At 36.3% G+C, this 13,881-nt stretch overlaps 1 protein-coding gene across 1 annotated transcript in view; it reads right to left on the bottom strand.

Annotated features, from left to right (window-relative positions):
* Nucleotides 1–13,881, bottom strand: part of LOC106078282 (neuronal acetylcholine receptor subunit beta-4-like) — a 136,185-nt gene that overhangs the window by 26,443 nt on the left and 95,861 nt on the right. Inside the window, exons 7-8 of the mRNA XM_056035293.1 lie at nucleotides 5,955–6,071; nucleotides 4,995–5,239 (exon numbers count right to left, since the gene is read on the bottom strand). Coding sequence (XP_055891268.1) covers nucleotides 4,995–5,239; nucleotides 5,955–6,071 — 362 coding nt within the window. The remainder of the gene's footprint in view (nucleotides 1–4,994; nucleotides 5,240–5,954; nucleotides 6,072–13,881) is intronic.

The raw sequence follows: 13,881 nt of genomic DNA, 5'->3' as shown, positions 1-13,881 counted from the left end.
CAATATAAGTTATGTTTTACTCCTCAGGGCTTTCCTTATCAGAGAGTCGACTAAAAAGTGTGCTAATTATATTTCATTGTAGTTCGTGGATCTATGGTACTCGTTTCAGCAATTTAAGGATCTTTGGTACTCGGTAGATTGTTTCAGTAATTTATGGATCTTTGGTACTCGATAGACTATGTCAGCAATTTATGGATCTTTGGTACTCGGTAGATTGTTTCAGTAATTTATGGATCTTTGGTACTCGGTAGATTGTTTCAGTAATTTATGGATCTTTGGTACTCGATAGACTATGTCAGCAATTTATGGATCTTTGGTACTCGATAGACTATGTCAGCAATTTATGGATCTTTGTTACTCGATAGACTATGTCAGCAATTTATGGATCTTTGGTACTCGGTAGATTGTTTCAGTAATTTATGGATCTTTGGTACTCGATAGACTATGTCAGCAATTTATGGATCTTTGGTACTCGATAGACTATGTCAGCAATTTATGGATCTGTGGTACTCGATAGACTATGTCAGTAATTTATGGATCTTTGGTACTCGATAGACTATGTCAGCAATTTATGGATCTTTGGTACTCGATAGACTATGTCAGCAATTTATGGATCTGTGGTACTCGATAGACTATGTCAGTAATTTATGGATCTTTGGTACTCGATAGACTGTTTCAGCAATTTATGGATCTTTGGTACTCGATAGACTGTTTCAGCAATTTATGGATCTTTGTTACTCGATAGACTATGTCAGCAATTTATGGATCTTTGGTACTCGATAGACTGTGTCAGCAATTTATGGATCTTTGGTACTCGATAGACTGTGTCAGCAATTTATGGATCTTTGGTACTCGATAGACTGTTTCAGCAATTTATGGATCTTTGGTACTCGATAGACTGTGTCAGCAATTTATGGATCTTTGGTACTCGATAGACTGTGTCAGCAATTTATGGATATTTGGTACTCGATAGACTGTGTCAGCAATTTATGGATCTTTGGTACTCGATAGACTGTGTCAGCAATTTATGGATCTTTGGTACTCGATAGACTGTTTCAGCAATTTATGGATCTTTGGTACTCGATAGACTATGTCAGCAATTTATAGATCTTTGGTACTCGATAGACTGTTTCAGCAATTTATGGATCTTTGGTACTCGATAGACTGTGTCAGCAATTTATGGATCTTTGGTACTCGATAGACTATGTCAGCAATTTATGGATCTTTGGTACTCGATAGACTGTTTCAGCAATTTATGGATCTTTGGTACTCGATAGACTGTTTCGGAAGCTAGATAAAGTTAGAAAGTTGTTTTAAATAATAAATTTCACATTTTGAAAAAAGTCTGCAAGAAAAAAAAAAAGAAGATAATCACAAATATGTTTTCTGAAATTACTATCATACAAAAAAATATACTTCAAGAAAAGGTTTGATTTGAACTCCACAACGACTTCTGTGAACCGAGTCTCACGTGCCAGACATACTTCCATACACGGAGCAGACGTGAAGATCTTGAATGAAGTGACAGAAGGCGGAGAGGACAAAAAACGCGTGTTTCTTTGACCACAAGTGAATGCTTACCAAACGAGTTACTGCTGCTGTGACCCTCACTTAGGCTAACCTCATTTTTTTTTCTTTTTCTTTCTTTCTTTTCTGCTGTGTTAGCTCACAAAATCCTTTCTCCATCATAAAAGCCTATTCACAACCTAGACTTCTCTTTCAACAGTGAACAAAAATAGTTCCGTGATCTATTTTTAAACTTCTTTTTAAGCAGCCCAACTTTTGGTCACGTGACTTTCTTTTCACACAAAGGCTAACCGGAAGTGAGGTCAATGATGAAGAAAAAAAAAACAATCTTGTATAATTCCCGGTACGTTATGAACAGATTTAAAAAATGTTTAAAAGTCTAAATGACGTCAGACAACTGTTATAGTGATATACAAGATCTAGCAGACGAGCAGAAAGTAGTTCTAATCGAGATTACATACACTGAATTTTAAGTCACGCCTGTCACTGGCCACATCGCAACAAAATAAATCTTTGAGTCCAAAAGATCTTCTGATGCTTCATGATGCACTGTGGTCAGAGGATACCAGTGGCCGGAACGCACCTCGTCACGGACCGGATGTGACCCGAGAGTCGTAGTTTAGGCATCACTGAGATACAGAATTAAAAACTTCAGTTCTTAGGCCCAATGACTGACACGTGGACATAAGACAAGAAGAAGTGAATTAAGGCGAGTAGAGACAGCAGGGCATGATATCTAGGTCAGAGCGGTCCATCTCTTAGTTCACAACTGTGTCCGCCGTCAGATCAGATTTCCTACGTCAGATCATTTACATCCTAGTTATTAGTTCAGGTTTTGGTTTTAAGATGCTTGAAAAATATTTCCTTTATTCTAGTACGCTAATAGATCTACAATACTATCACTATTAGACCCTTGATGAGTGAGAGGCGATTTAAAACAAGTAAATGAAATAGTTTTGTTTTTTAATCAATTCCTCTTCTATGATGCTGACGGTGGTCTATCATTTTTCATTCTAATTATTTCTTGTAATGATTCAATATTGCATGGAGTCTTTCCAGTCAGTTTTGCACAATCAAATTTTTCTACTACAGTCAAGTTCATTTCTACATAAGACGGTGCGCAACATGCACATGAATGTCTATTAATTTATTCAATTCTTAACTATTTAAAACTCTCTGAGGGAATACCCGCTGAAGTGTATTTAAAAATGAATATGAAGAATCATTTGAGGTGAGTGCGGAAATTCGCACAAAAGCGCATTCAAAATAAACCAAATTTATTTTTAATATGATATAATTTTATAAATTATAACGATTGAAGCGGAATTGTCCATGTATAGCCAATAAGCTTGTATTTTTTTCCATAACGTAAATAAAAACTGTAGAATTTCTAGGAAAATTGTTAGAGCAGTTTTTGAGATCCGTGTTCACCCCACCCTCTATCCATGAAGACTTGCAAGAAACATTGCATTGTAAAAAGAAAAAAAAAGTCACATGACTGTATGAGTTGTACAAAATGTGCTGGGGATCCACTTTCACTTCATTTAAAGAGTTAAAAATGAGACTCGAAAAGACAAACATTTGTTAATAGATAAAAGGAAAAAGAACTGAATTCTTTCCAGATTTCTTTAACTTTGATGACTTTGAATCCGAGGTTCTACAAACACACAGAAAAAAAGACATTTTAGCCTCGAAATGACAAGTCTGTGCAGTGTAAATATTTATTCTGCATTTTTTTTGTGTCCTAAACTTTTAATGATTTTGGAAAGTGAGAATTCTACGCAAAAAAACTAAAAATGTTAATTGAAATGCTAACAAAAAAAGACACTTCAGAGAGTTTATTACAAATGTCAATAATACACTGTTATAGTAAAAAAAAAAGATCTCTAGATGAGTAACATTCTCTTAATGATGCCCTCTTCACTCTTAGGGAACAACATTTTAATAGAAATCCCAGGATCAACTGAGTGTTATGGATACAATTTAGTTTCCCCGAGATGGCGTCACCCTAGGCTGAATAAGACAAACAAACCTCGCAATTCAAAGAGGATTGTCGGTGCCTCGTTTGTAAGAAGAAAAAAAACTAATGTTAATAAATTTAACCTAGCTTCTTGAAGACTGGAAATCTCACAATGCTTCTTGGGCTTCAAGTTTACGTTGCACTCTCTGGCGGATCTGCAAATTTTGTACACGTTACTAAGGACGCCGCGATAGTTCTTCAAACTGATGTGTCATTACTCTTGTGTCGAATTGTCAATATTGTACATTAAATTCTGGTAGTTATGGAAGCTACCAATCCCAATGTAAGCATCGAGTACTGATCAACATATATTTCTTCAATGAAATATACAATTTGCTAATTATTTCTTTCATTCAGTTTAGCCCCTTACTACAATACTTTGGATAAGCTTTGTGAGATTTTTAAATAGAAATTTAATTAAAATACTGGAGACCGAAATTTAGCAGCTACTTGATCAAGATACAGGCTAATTTGCAAAACTTTCTATCAGTAGGACTCCTTTTTTTTTATTTTTATATTAAGGTTTGTTCTCCTTCACTAGAAACTTGACAAATACTAGATACAGAGAAGAGACAGAAAAATGTCACATCCTGAGAGAAGTCAGACGAAGACATACACAGAGAGATAGAGAGAGAGAAAAGGGAGAGGTAGCGAGAGAGAAAGAGAGTCAGAGAGAGGCGCCGTAAAAAAGAGAGACAACTAGAGAGAGAGACGAAGAGAGAAAGACACAGAATGAGAGAAACAGAGAGAGAAGACCCTATGTAAAATTAAGGACTTTAAGACGGCAGTATTAAATTTTTACAAAAAGACAATCTAGATTCTAGAAACTCAGTTGAGATTGAATTATCTCTCTCTCTCTTTCTCTCTCTCTCTTTTAGCTTGAATTAGTTTGTTTTCATACAGGCAGATGGGGAAAAGCTTCTAAACGCCTAGAGCTCCAAGAGTCTTAGAATCAACTCCTAGAACGATTGCAAAAAAAAAATACCTGAAGCAGCCAAGAAAACCAAGTGACTTATTCTAAGATTCTCTAATTAATATGCACAACTAGATTAACATTAATTATGTTTTGAAGGAACGTCTGTAACTTATAAGATAAAATAAGATTCCATATAGTAAGACACATTCTTTCAATCGCCTCTTCCTTTTTCTTGTTCCATTAGAGCATGGAACGGGTTGCCTGAATCAGCCAGAAAAACCAATGACTTAGCAGAGTTTGTCTCTAATAAACATACACATTGATACACGAAGGACGTAATTATCTTATCGTTTGAAGAGACGGCTATAAGTTATACCATAAGATAAGATTTCAACTTCTTTTCAAATTTATTTATTTTCCAAACGTATGCCTGCGTCACTTCCGCTACTTCCATTAAACATCCTTTTTCTCTTTCGCAATTTTGTATTTCTAAATATAGCACATCGCTCATGACCATGAACTCCTACTCACCCAGTAAAGACAGGCTCTCGGAAGTCTTTGGAATGTTGTCGCTGATAATCCCCAGGTAAACGGTAAAGGCCAGAAGCACGGTGACCGCTAGTGCCATCCGCTCCCCGCAGTCCGAGGGCAAGATGAAGACCAGGACATTCAGACAGGACAGCATGACCACTGGAATGATTGTATTCAGAACGTAGAAAAAACGTTTCCTCCTGAGATGGACAACAAAAGTCACTCCCGTGTGGTCAGTGCCAGCCCTGGAATACAATTATACAAATTGGAGTAGTAGTAATAATTATAATAATAAATAATAATATGGGAACCTAGGCTTGGAGATTCAGCGTTTATGGAAGTTATCTAAGTTAACAATATACCCCATTGTTATACCAACCGAGGGGATAATACCAACTGACCTCACAGATACCTTCAAGGCCCTTTTAACATTCCTAGGAACATTCTCGTTGCCGGTCAGAGGGCGGTACTGCTGCAGGCCTGCCACATCACCAGAAAATTCCTCGGTGGAAACTGAATTTTGTTTGTCTTTAGCGAAACTCGAATTATAAGTCGCTAGTGTATAAAAAAATCATTTCTACTGTATATATTTCAAAACGCTAATCACCTCTTTAAAACACCTCTTCAAGACAAATATTTACTGAAGGCCTATTTCTCTTCAACATAGGAAAACCGTAATAACTGAATCTCTCAGTACAAATTGTTCTTACGACATTTCCTTACAATATAACCCTCAGATTTTTTACCCATCTTAAGACTCTCTCCCCATCTCTTCTCCAGCCACCGTACAGCAGATACAACGTTTCAGCAATTACCAGAAGTGCATAAGTTGTTTGCCAATGACTAAAACCTGTACACCAATAGCTAGACCTAGATCTACATAACTGTGAACCGATTGCTCCATCTTCCTACCTCCAGAACAAAGATTCACATTGTCTACTAATGACTAGATTTGCCTACCTGTAGGTAGAAGGATATCTGTAATCTTTAGCTTCAGTTTTGGTAATATCCCATTCTCCATTTGGAAGTAAGGCGTCCAGGTTTATGGTGTCTATTTCAGGCTCAACTGTCAAAGTCCTAAGAGAAGATAAGATAAGATAAGATAATTTTTATTGGTCTGAACAAATGGAAATTCAGTTTGACTACAATTGACCACCTCATTGACTTAAAAAGATTCAAAATGTTCTCACCTTAACAGAAACCTTTTTTTTTTCCTTTATCTAACCCAGAATGTAAATGATTGTATTGGAAATGACAGGACAATCAAAGTGAAAGTATTGGAAGAATTTTGTTTGTATCTTCTTTTTTTTTGTTTATAACTTTTGTTTTGTTATTGTACTACTTTAGTGGTTTATGTGGGAGACCATTCATTTCAAATATTTGAGAAAATTGTTTAGATCTTTGAACCGGAAGAGGAAACATTTCCAGAGACTGACAGATAGAGTTCCGATTATCGGACATAGTTTCGGGTATTGGACTTGACAAGAAGAAAACAAACCCAACAATATGTTTGCAAAGATAAGACTCTAGGGTACAATAAGATACACATTATAACAGAGGAGCAATAGTTTGATTTAAGTACAGAACCAGTGTAAGATATGGTCAAATTTTCTCTCAGTGCAGAAGGGCTAGGTCTTAGTACAAATAGTCACGGGAGAGTTATTGTTTAGAGAGAGCTTGTGGATTTCAATCTTTTTCAACCAAATAGAAAGTAGACATTTGATGTTTTCAAAATATCAATTCGTCTCACAATCACACACACACACACACACATACGTCCATAATTAAACACCAAATCAGAATCAGGCTTTCTTTTCAATAAATAGCACATTAACATAATTGTATGCAACTTTGTAACATTTTTTCTGTCTCTCTCTCTCCTTTTCATTTTCTATTTATTTCATTTCTTTCTCTTTTCTCTCTCTCTCGCAATTCGCTTCTTTTTTTTTTCCGCTCTCTTTTTCCCGTTCTCTTTTTTATTTACACTTTTCATTTACTCTCTTTTTCTTTCATTTTCTATTATTTTCATTTTTAGCTTCTCTCTCTCTCTCTCTCTCTCTCTTTCTCTGTAACCTCTTTTATCCAAATTTCCTTTAAACCCCATTCATTTCAGTGCAGCGTTATGTTTGTGTCTCTCCCCCCCCCCAACATTTTTTTCTCTTAATCTCTTCTCTCCCCCTCCCCCCTTTTCGCTTCTCTTAATCTCTCACTTTCTCCAACATTTGTTTTAATCTCTTTCTGTATACTCTCTCTCTCTTCTCTCTCTCTCCCTCTCTCGCTCCTCTCTCATTCACCCAGTAGTTAATTATCCCCGCATAATTCCACTCCCTATCAAACTCTTCATGTCAATGTCAGAAGAAATTACTTTTAAAAATTAGATACAAAAAAATCCTCATTTATTATTATTGTGCATTAGGCTTCATAATCCCCTTCTCCGTACTGTCTTCGGTGCGCACTCTTGCTCTTGCTTATACTAATGGGAGTCCATGATGAATGCGTCCTAACAACAAGAGGAAATAACCCCCATTGTCTTAGAACTAGATCTACAACTCTTTATCTTGATGAGCGCCAACATTTGTTTTCATGGGTGGGAGGAGGGGGGGGGGGGGTGCTGACTCTGAAGATGATTGAGTTCACGTGTGGTTGGATTGATGGCAGTATGGAGTTGGGTTTTTCTGGGTTGCGAAGGGGCCTTGACCTTGGAAGGGAATGTATGGTTATGAAAGAGGCAGGGGCGTGTCAAAAGGTCATTGTGAAGTCGGGGCTGAGAAAAGTGGCTGTAAAATAAATTGATATTGGGATGAGAGAAGGAATCAGTTCTAATGGGTGAGAGACTCTCCTGCCGAAGATTGGGTGATAGAGGGAGGGTGTCAAGGCATAGAGAATTGTGAGGAACTCAAGTGCTGAGTAGATTCCAGAGGCACAGATTTGTCTGCCTTTTTAAGATATATAAGTAGACTGTAAGGTGAATGTTTGTATGTAAAGTGAATGTTTGTATGTAGGCTGAATGTTGGTATGTAAAGTGAATGTTTGTATGTAGGCTGAATGTTTGTATGTAAAGTGAATGTTTGTATGTAGGCTGAATGTTTGTATGTAAAGTAAATGTTTGTATGTAGGCTGAATGTTTGTATGTAAAGTGAATGTTTGTATGTAGGCTGAATGTTTGTATGTAAAGTGAATGTAAAGTGAATGTTTGTATGTAGGCTGAATGTTTGTATGTACTTCCTAGACACCAACACGTTTTGACCACATCTTTATTAAACTTGGCATTAATGTTGCTCAGAGCGTTGCAGTGGCCGTAACATATGGATGGATGCCTAATCGCGCGGTATGCGCTACAAACTGTCGTCTTAGATGGTTACGGGTTCGAATCACTCCTCGCCAACACTGACCACATCACAATATCTGCTAGTGAGACAATAAAGTACCACTGAGTCTCACAAGTGTCCATCTGTTCTAGCTAGATATTCGTGTCATTTCGACACGTCTACTGTGAGGACGTGTTAAAACAAGCAAATAAAAAAATAAAAAAAGCAAAACTTATATAAAGGGAAGAGCCGCACTATCACGAGCACATAACTCAATATCTATCTATATTTATTTTTTTATTTATTTATTTATACTGCAAGATTTATCCCCCTTTTGTATATAAAACACAATTTTATTACCACTAATTAATAGAGCAATGGTTACGTTTTTCATGGTTTCATGTGTAATCATCGACAATGTGGGTTAATTGATACAAGATACATTTCTGTCTGACTTTTGTCCTATAGAATTAGTCTAAGCTCTCAAGGTCAATGAGATATTTCTGAAGAACCAGATGTGAACGATCAAATAGTTTCAAAGTCTGATATGCAAAGATCCAGTTGTTGTGTCGACAGGATTCCACCGCTAGAAAGGATTATTTGACGTCGCAGTGTAAGCGGAAAGTAAATGACCACCAACTTCCTGTTTCCTGTGACGCCATGTTCAAATAACAGGAGCGCACCATCCAACAAGCGGTTCCAAACATTTTGATTGGTCCAAAAATGCTTGGAGTTGAAAATTAATATAATGATGTTTTTAACATTATAAGCCTTAATTCATTCTCAAGGAAACTATCAAAAATGGCCACCGAAAGAATAATTCTTAAATACTCAGACTTAATCACAGACACAAAATACAAATACAAAGATTCAAGACATTAAACATGCATTTCATTACAAAGACATTATCTCTACTTTGACATAACACTCACTCAATTTCTATCAACGCTTTAAATGATTTTTGAATCCTTACTTGATGCATTATTTTGAGCGGAACCTTGAAATAAAGCCAAAAAGGTTCCATTTCCAAAATTAATTAGTAAAAATTCAAAATCGATAATTATTCGAACTTTTAAATGTATCGTAATTGTAATCCTACATTAGATGAGCGTGAACTCACATTGGCCTGTTACAAGGAATAAGCGTAATGCCATTTTTATGAGTATGATGCTAGAATGTAGATCAGACAGAAAGTCAGTTAGCCAAATAGCAATTGAACTTTTAAACAATCACAATTATTGTTTTAACAAACTAGTTACAGAAGTTCTTTTTTCAGACCTTGCGATCCATAGAGCAGATGATGTCAAGGTCATCTGTTTCTGTGGGCCAAGGTTAACAAGGGTGTCATGTGGCCAGCACAACGACCATCCACCTTTACTTTTTCCCCAACTAATATCAGGTACCCATTAGAGTTGGGTGGACTCAAAGGCGCCCTAAAGATCCCGAAATAAAAAAAATCCCAGTTCTCACCAGGATTCGAACCCGCAAACGAAGTCATCTAAAATGTATTCATCTAAAAGATATTGTAAGACATGAATGCACGTGAAACTTGGACACTGCCAAAAAAAAAAAAGAAGAATACCTATTACAGGACTGGGACAAGCGAATTCTTAGAAATCTACAAGGAATTTTATATTGACGAGGGGAGTGAACTTAAGAAAATAACTCACCGTTTGTCAGGTTGCTGGTATCTCTCCTATTGCAGAAGCACAATCCAACTATAATCAGTCAATACTCCAGGTAAAAAGAAATAATTTCACAATACTTCAAATTGAAATTTACATAGCCAGATTCACTAACACAAATTTTAAAAAAAAAGTCCTCAATCCTCTGTCGAGAAATCAAAAATCAAAAAAGTTACTAAACACATTAACACACAAGCTCAGGTCATTTGCGCCCACAGTATTAACAAGAACCACTCTACTTCGCACATGGAAAAAATGGTTAGTAAGGGAGAAACAGGTTTACATTAATACAATTAAACTGAATGGAGGTCAAGTTATAACCAGGAAATAAACCAGGAGATAAATGTACCAATGATATGAAGACTCATCTTTACTGATTTAAATAAAAAGAACAGTTTACGTTGAGCAGGGCTCCTCAAAAGAATTCGGGAAACAGAAAAACGAAAAAAAAAAGTTTTCTGGCAACAACCAAAAGACAGACCACAAATTCGATGGCTGCAGAGGCAGACCTAAAAGTCGGAGATGAAAAACTCAAGAAGAAATCTGAATGGAAAGATGTGTCCGAGCAGACCATGAACCTCTGAGGGCTGCTGCTGTAGCGCCACTTGAATGGAGGAATGGCAGAACGAGTTCCAATAACAGGAAGCTGGATTCATAGGGTGAGCATTTAAACATTCTTTGATTGTCTTAAAACAATGTTTTAATTAGGCATTAGGGTAAGCTCACTGTTGGAGCCCAAAGCCGACTGTATTTCTAATATATAAAGCAGAAAGTAAGGGTATTTATGTGTGTATGTATGTCCAGAATAAAAATCATAACTGTTTGACCAATCTTGATAAAACGTGGGGTGAAAGTTCCTTAGATCATGGTGGAGACCATAGTGTATGTTGAATGTTTTTACAGTAATTTATATTGGCTATGAATATGTTGGCTGAACGGGTAAACCCATTTTCATTCTCTACTTTCATTTTCGAGACAAAATGTAAAATAAATGTGAAGGGAACATTCTCCAAGTTTGACAGATCTAAATTCAATCCAGTCGTTTATTATGTTTACATCGATGACATTGATGATGTCTTTATAACATTTTAAGACACCAATCGATAATACGGAATCAATGTTATTATGATAACTCTGTACAATTAGTAGTCTCCCAATATTTATGGCTTTTCATTGAGTTGACCTTCAGAAACAAGAAGCCTGGTTTCTGAGCCAAAAGTGGAGAGAGGCTCAATATTATTTTGGCCAGACTGTCCGGAGGTGTTTTGATTTCATTAAATTGTATAGCGGTCAGCCTCATGTCAATAGTTCACGTCAACAGCCGGTGTTTGTTTGTTGATGTTGTTTGTTGACGTTGTTTGTTGATGTTGTTTGTAGATGTTATTATTTGTTTGTTGATGATATTATTTGAGGATTAATGTTGTTCTTAGTTTGTTACTGTTGTTAGTAGATGTTCTTTGTTGATGATAATTGTTTTTTGTTGATGACATTGTTTTTTGTTGATGTTGTTTTTGATGTTGTTTAATGATGTTGTTTGTGTGAGTTCGCTATTTACCTATTTAAGTGTAAATAGACTAGCAGACTTCGACCAGATTATTGCTAGGCCTTATCCATAGATATACAAGCTAGTAAGTGTATAGACTAGCAGGCTTCGACCAGATTATTGCTAGGCCTTATCCATAGATATACAGGCTAGTAAGTATATAGACTAGCAGGCTTCGACCAGATTATTGCTAGGCCTTATCCATAGATATACAGGCTAGTAAGTATATAGACTAGCAGGCTTCGACCAGATTATTGCTAGGCCTTATCCATAGATATACAAGCTAGTAAGTATATAGACTAGCAGGCTTCGACCAGATTATTGCTAGGCCTTATCCATAGATATACAAGCTAGTAAGTATATAGACTAGCAGGCTTCGACCAGATTATTGCTAGGCCTTATCCATAGATATACAAGCTAGTAAGTATATAGACTAGCAGGCTTCGACCAGATTATTGCTAGGCCTTATCCATAGATATACAAGCTAGTAAGTATATAGACTAGCAGGCTTCGACCAGATTATTGCTAGGCCTTATCCATAGATATACAAGCTAGTAAGTATGGGATGGGAGGAGTAGACAGTGTCAGTGTTTGTTTTTATATTTCTTTAACAGAAAGAAAACGATACACTAAAAAAGAGAGAGAGGGAGACAGATCCAGAGAGAGACAGATCCAGAGGGAGACAGATAAATTGTGTGTGCGTGTATCTGTGCGTGAATGAGACAGAGAGAGAGAGACAGAGAGAGACATAGAGAGAGAGACAGAGAGAGAGAGACAGAGAGAGACAGAGAGAGAGAGAAGGCAAAAAAAAAGGTTGTTATTTTTCTGCTCAATAATTAATAAGAAAAATGAACACAAATCTCTCAGCACAGATCACACACGATCTCACACACCGCACATCCTTCACACATGTAAGCAACATCATATGTTGCCTTTGTTTACTTTCATTACATCTAAACAATACACAGCGACATCTACTTCATCGCAGGCTATAGCGCCGAGCTCTTCCCAGACCCTGGCCAGGTCCTTCACAATTGAAGTAAAAGGGTGAACGAATGAAACGATGGCCTGCAGATATATATCATCTACCCTTGTGCCCACAGTGAGCAGACAAGATGGCCGATCACAAGTAGTAAATAACTTTTGGAATATAAAAGCCCATGGTCCTTGGTGCTGCTTTGGGTTGGAGGGGAGGAGTATCGACCTCACCCCTCCTCCCGAGAGCCTTTTTTTTCTGGTTCGTCTAACATTTTTAGTTATCTAATAAACCAGAAGTCTTTTTTTTTAATGAAGATTTAGGATTAAAAGAATAATTATATTTAACATTTGAGCCGTTTGTGTAATTATGTGTACTATTGGGGTGTATGTGAGAGTGTCAAGTAGAATTGGTTAGCTTCTGTAACACGCCCAGGCAGGTTGTATTAACACAAAAAGAAATCAAAGGCAAATAAACTTCACAAAACTCATAGGAAGGTACTTTTAAAAAATCAAAGGAAAGTATTTCCAAAAAATCAAAGGAAAGTACTTCAGAAAAAACTTAAAGGAATGTACTTCAAAAAGCTCAAAAGAAAGTATTTAACAAAATCAAAGGAAACCATTTAAGAAAAAACTTTGAATGTACTTCAATCAGTTTGTGAGATTTTCATCAATAGGGTTTTCCGGTGCACACAATACGGAAGTCTTAATAAGATCTACATTTTCAATAGTTCCTATTGTCTTAGAACTGTACATTGCTAAGCGTTTCCTGATGCAACACAAATAAATGATTATTTGATTAGCCACAGAGAACTTCCAATTCACCGTCATCGACATTGTTAATTTTATCTTTTTTTTATTTCCAAATGTCTGCCAATCTTTAGCTTTTCATCTTGTTACGTTTGTCTAGAGCGCATGCCACACGACCATCAGACATCGTTGTCAGCATGTATAAACGTCTATAGAATGAAACTAGATGAAGTATTACTATTGTAGTTAAGTTTACTTTTTGAAAGTCTTACTATTTCCTTACGTTTTCTTCATGGATGGAAAAGTAAGGGTGGAAGTTCGTTTAAAACTTAGGTTTAAAAAAGTAATAATTTTTTTTTCAAGCTGAAATTCTGCACATAGATAAAGCGTTGCGCTAAAAGCGCGAAGGTCGTGAAGTTGTTTTGTTTGTTCATAGAGAACTCAAATCTGAATGTTTTCTGAATTATTAAAACTTCGATCTGAGCTTGTATTTCGTTCAATAGAGACAAATGATTCAAAGTAAGACTTCCTGGATGTCATGTTGTACTTGCTGGACAGATTTGAATCAACGCATAGATTTTGTTTAAAATTCAACTCAACTCATAGATTTTGTTTAAAATTCAACT

The sequence above is a fragment of the Biomphalaria glabrata genome, chromosome 7, assembly GCF_947242115.1.
Source record: "Biomphalaria glabrata chromosome 7, xgBioGlab47.1, whole genome shotgun sequence".
Taxonomy (NCBI): domain Eukaryota; kingdom Metazoa; phylum Mollusca; class Gastropoda; family Planorbidae; genus Biomphalaria; species Biomphalaria glabrata.
Note: the sequence above shows the minus strand (reverse complement) of the source record. Positions and strands in the feature narration are given on the sequence as shown.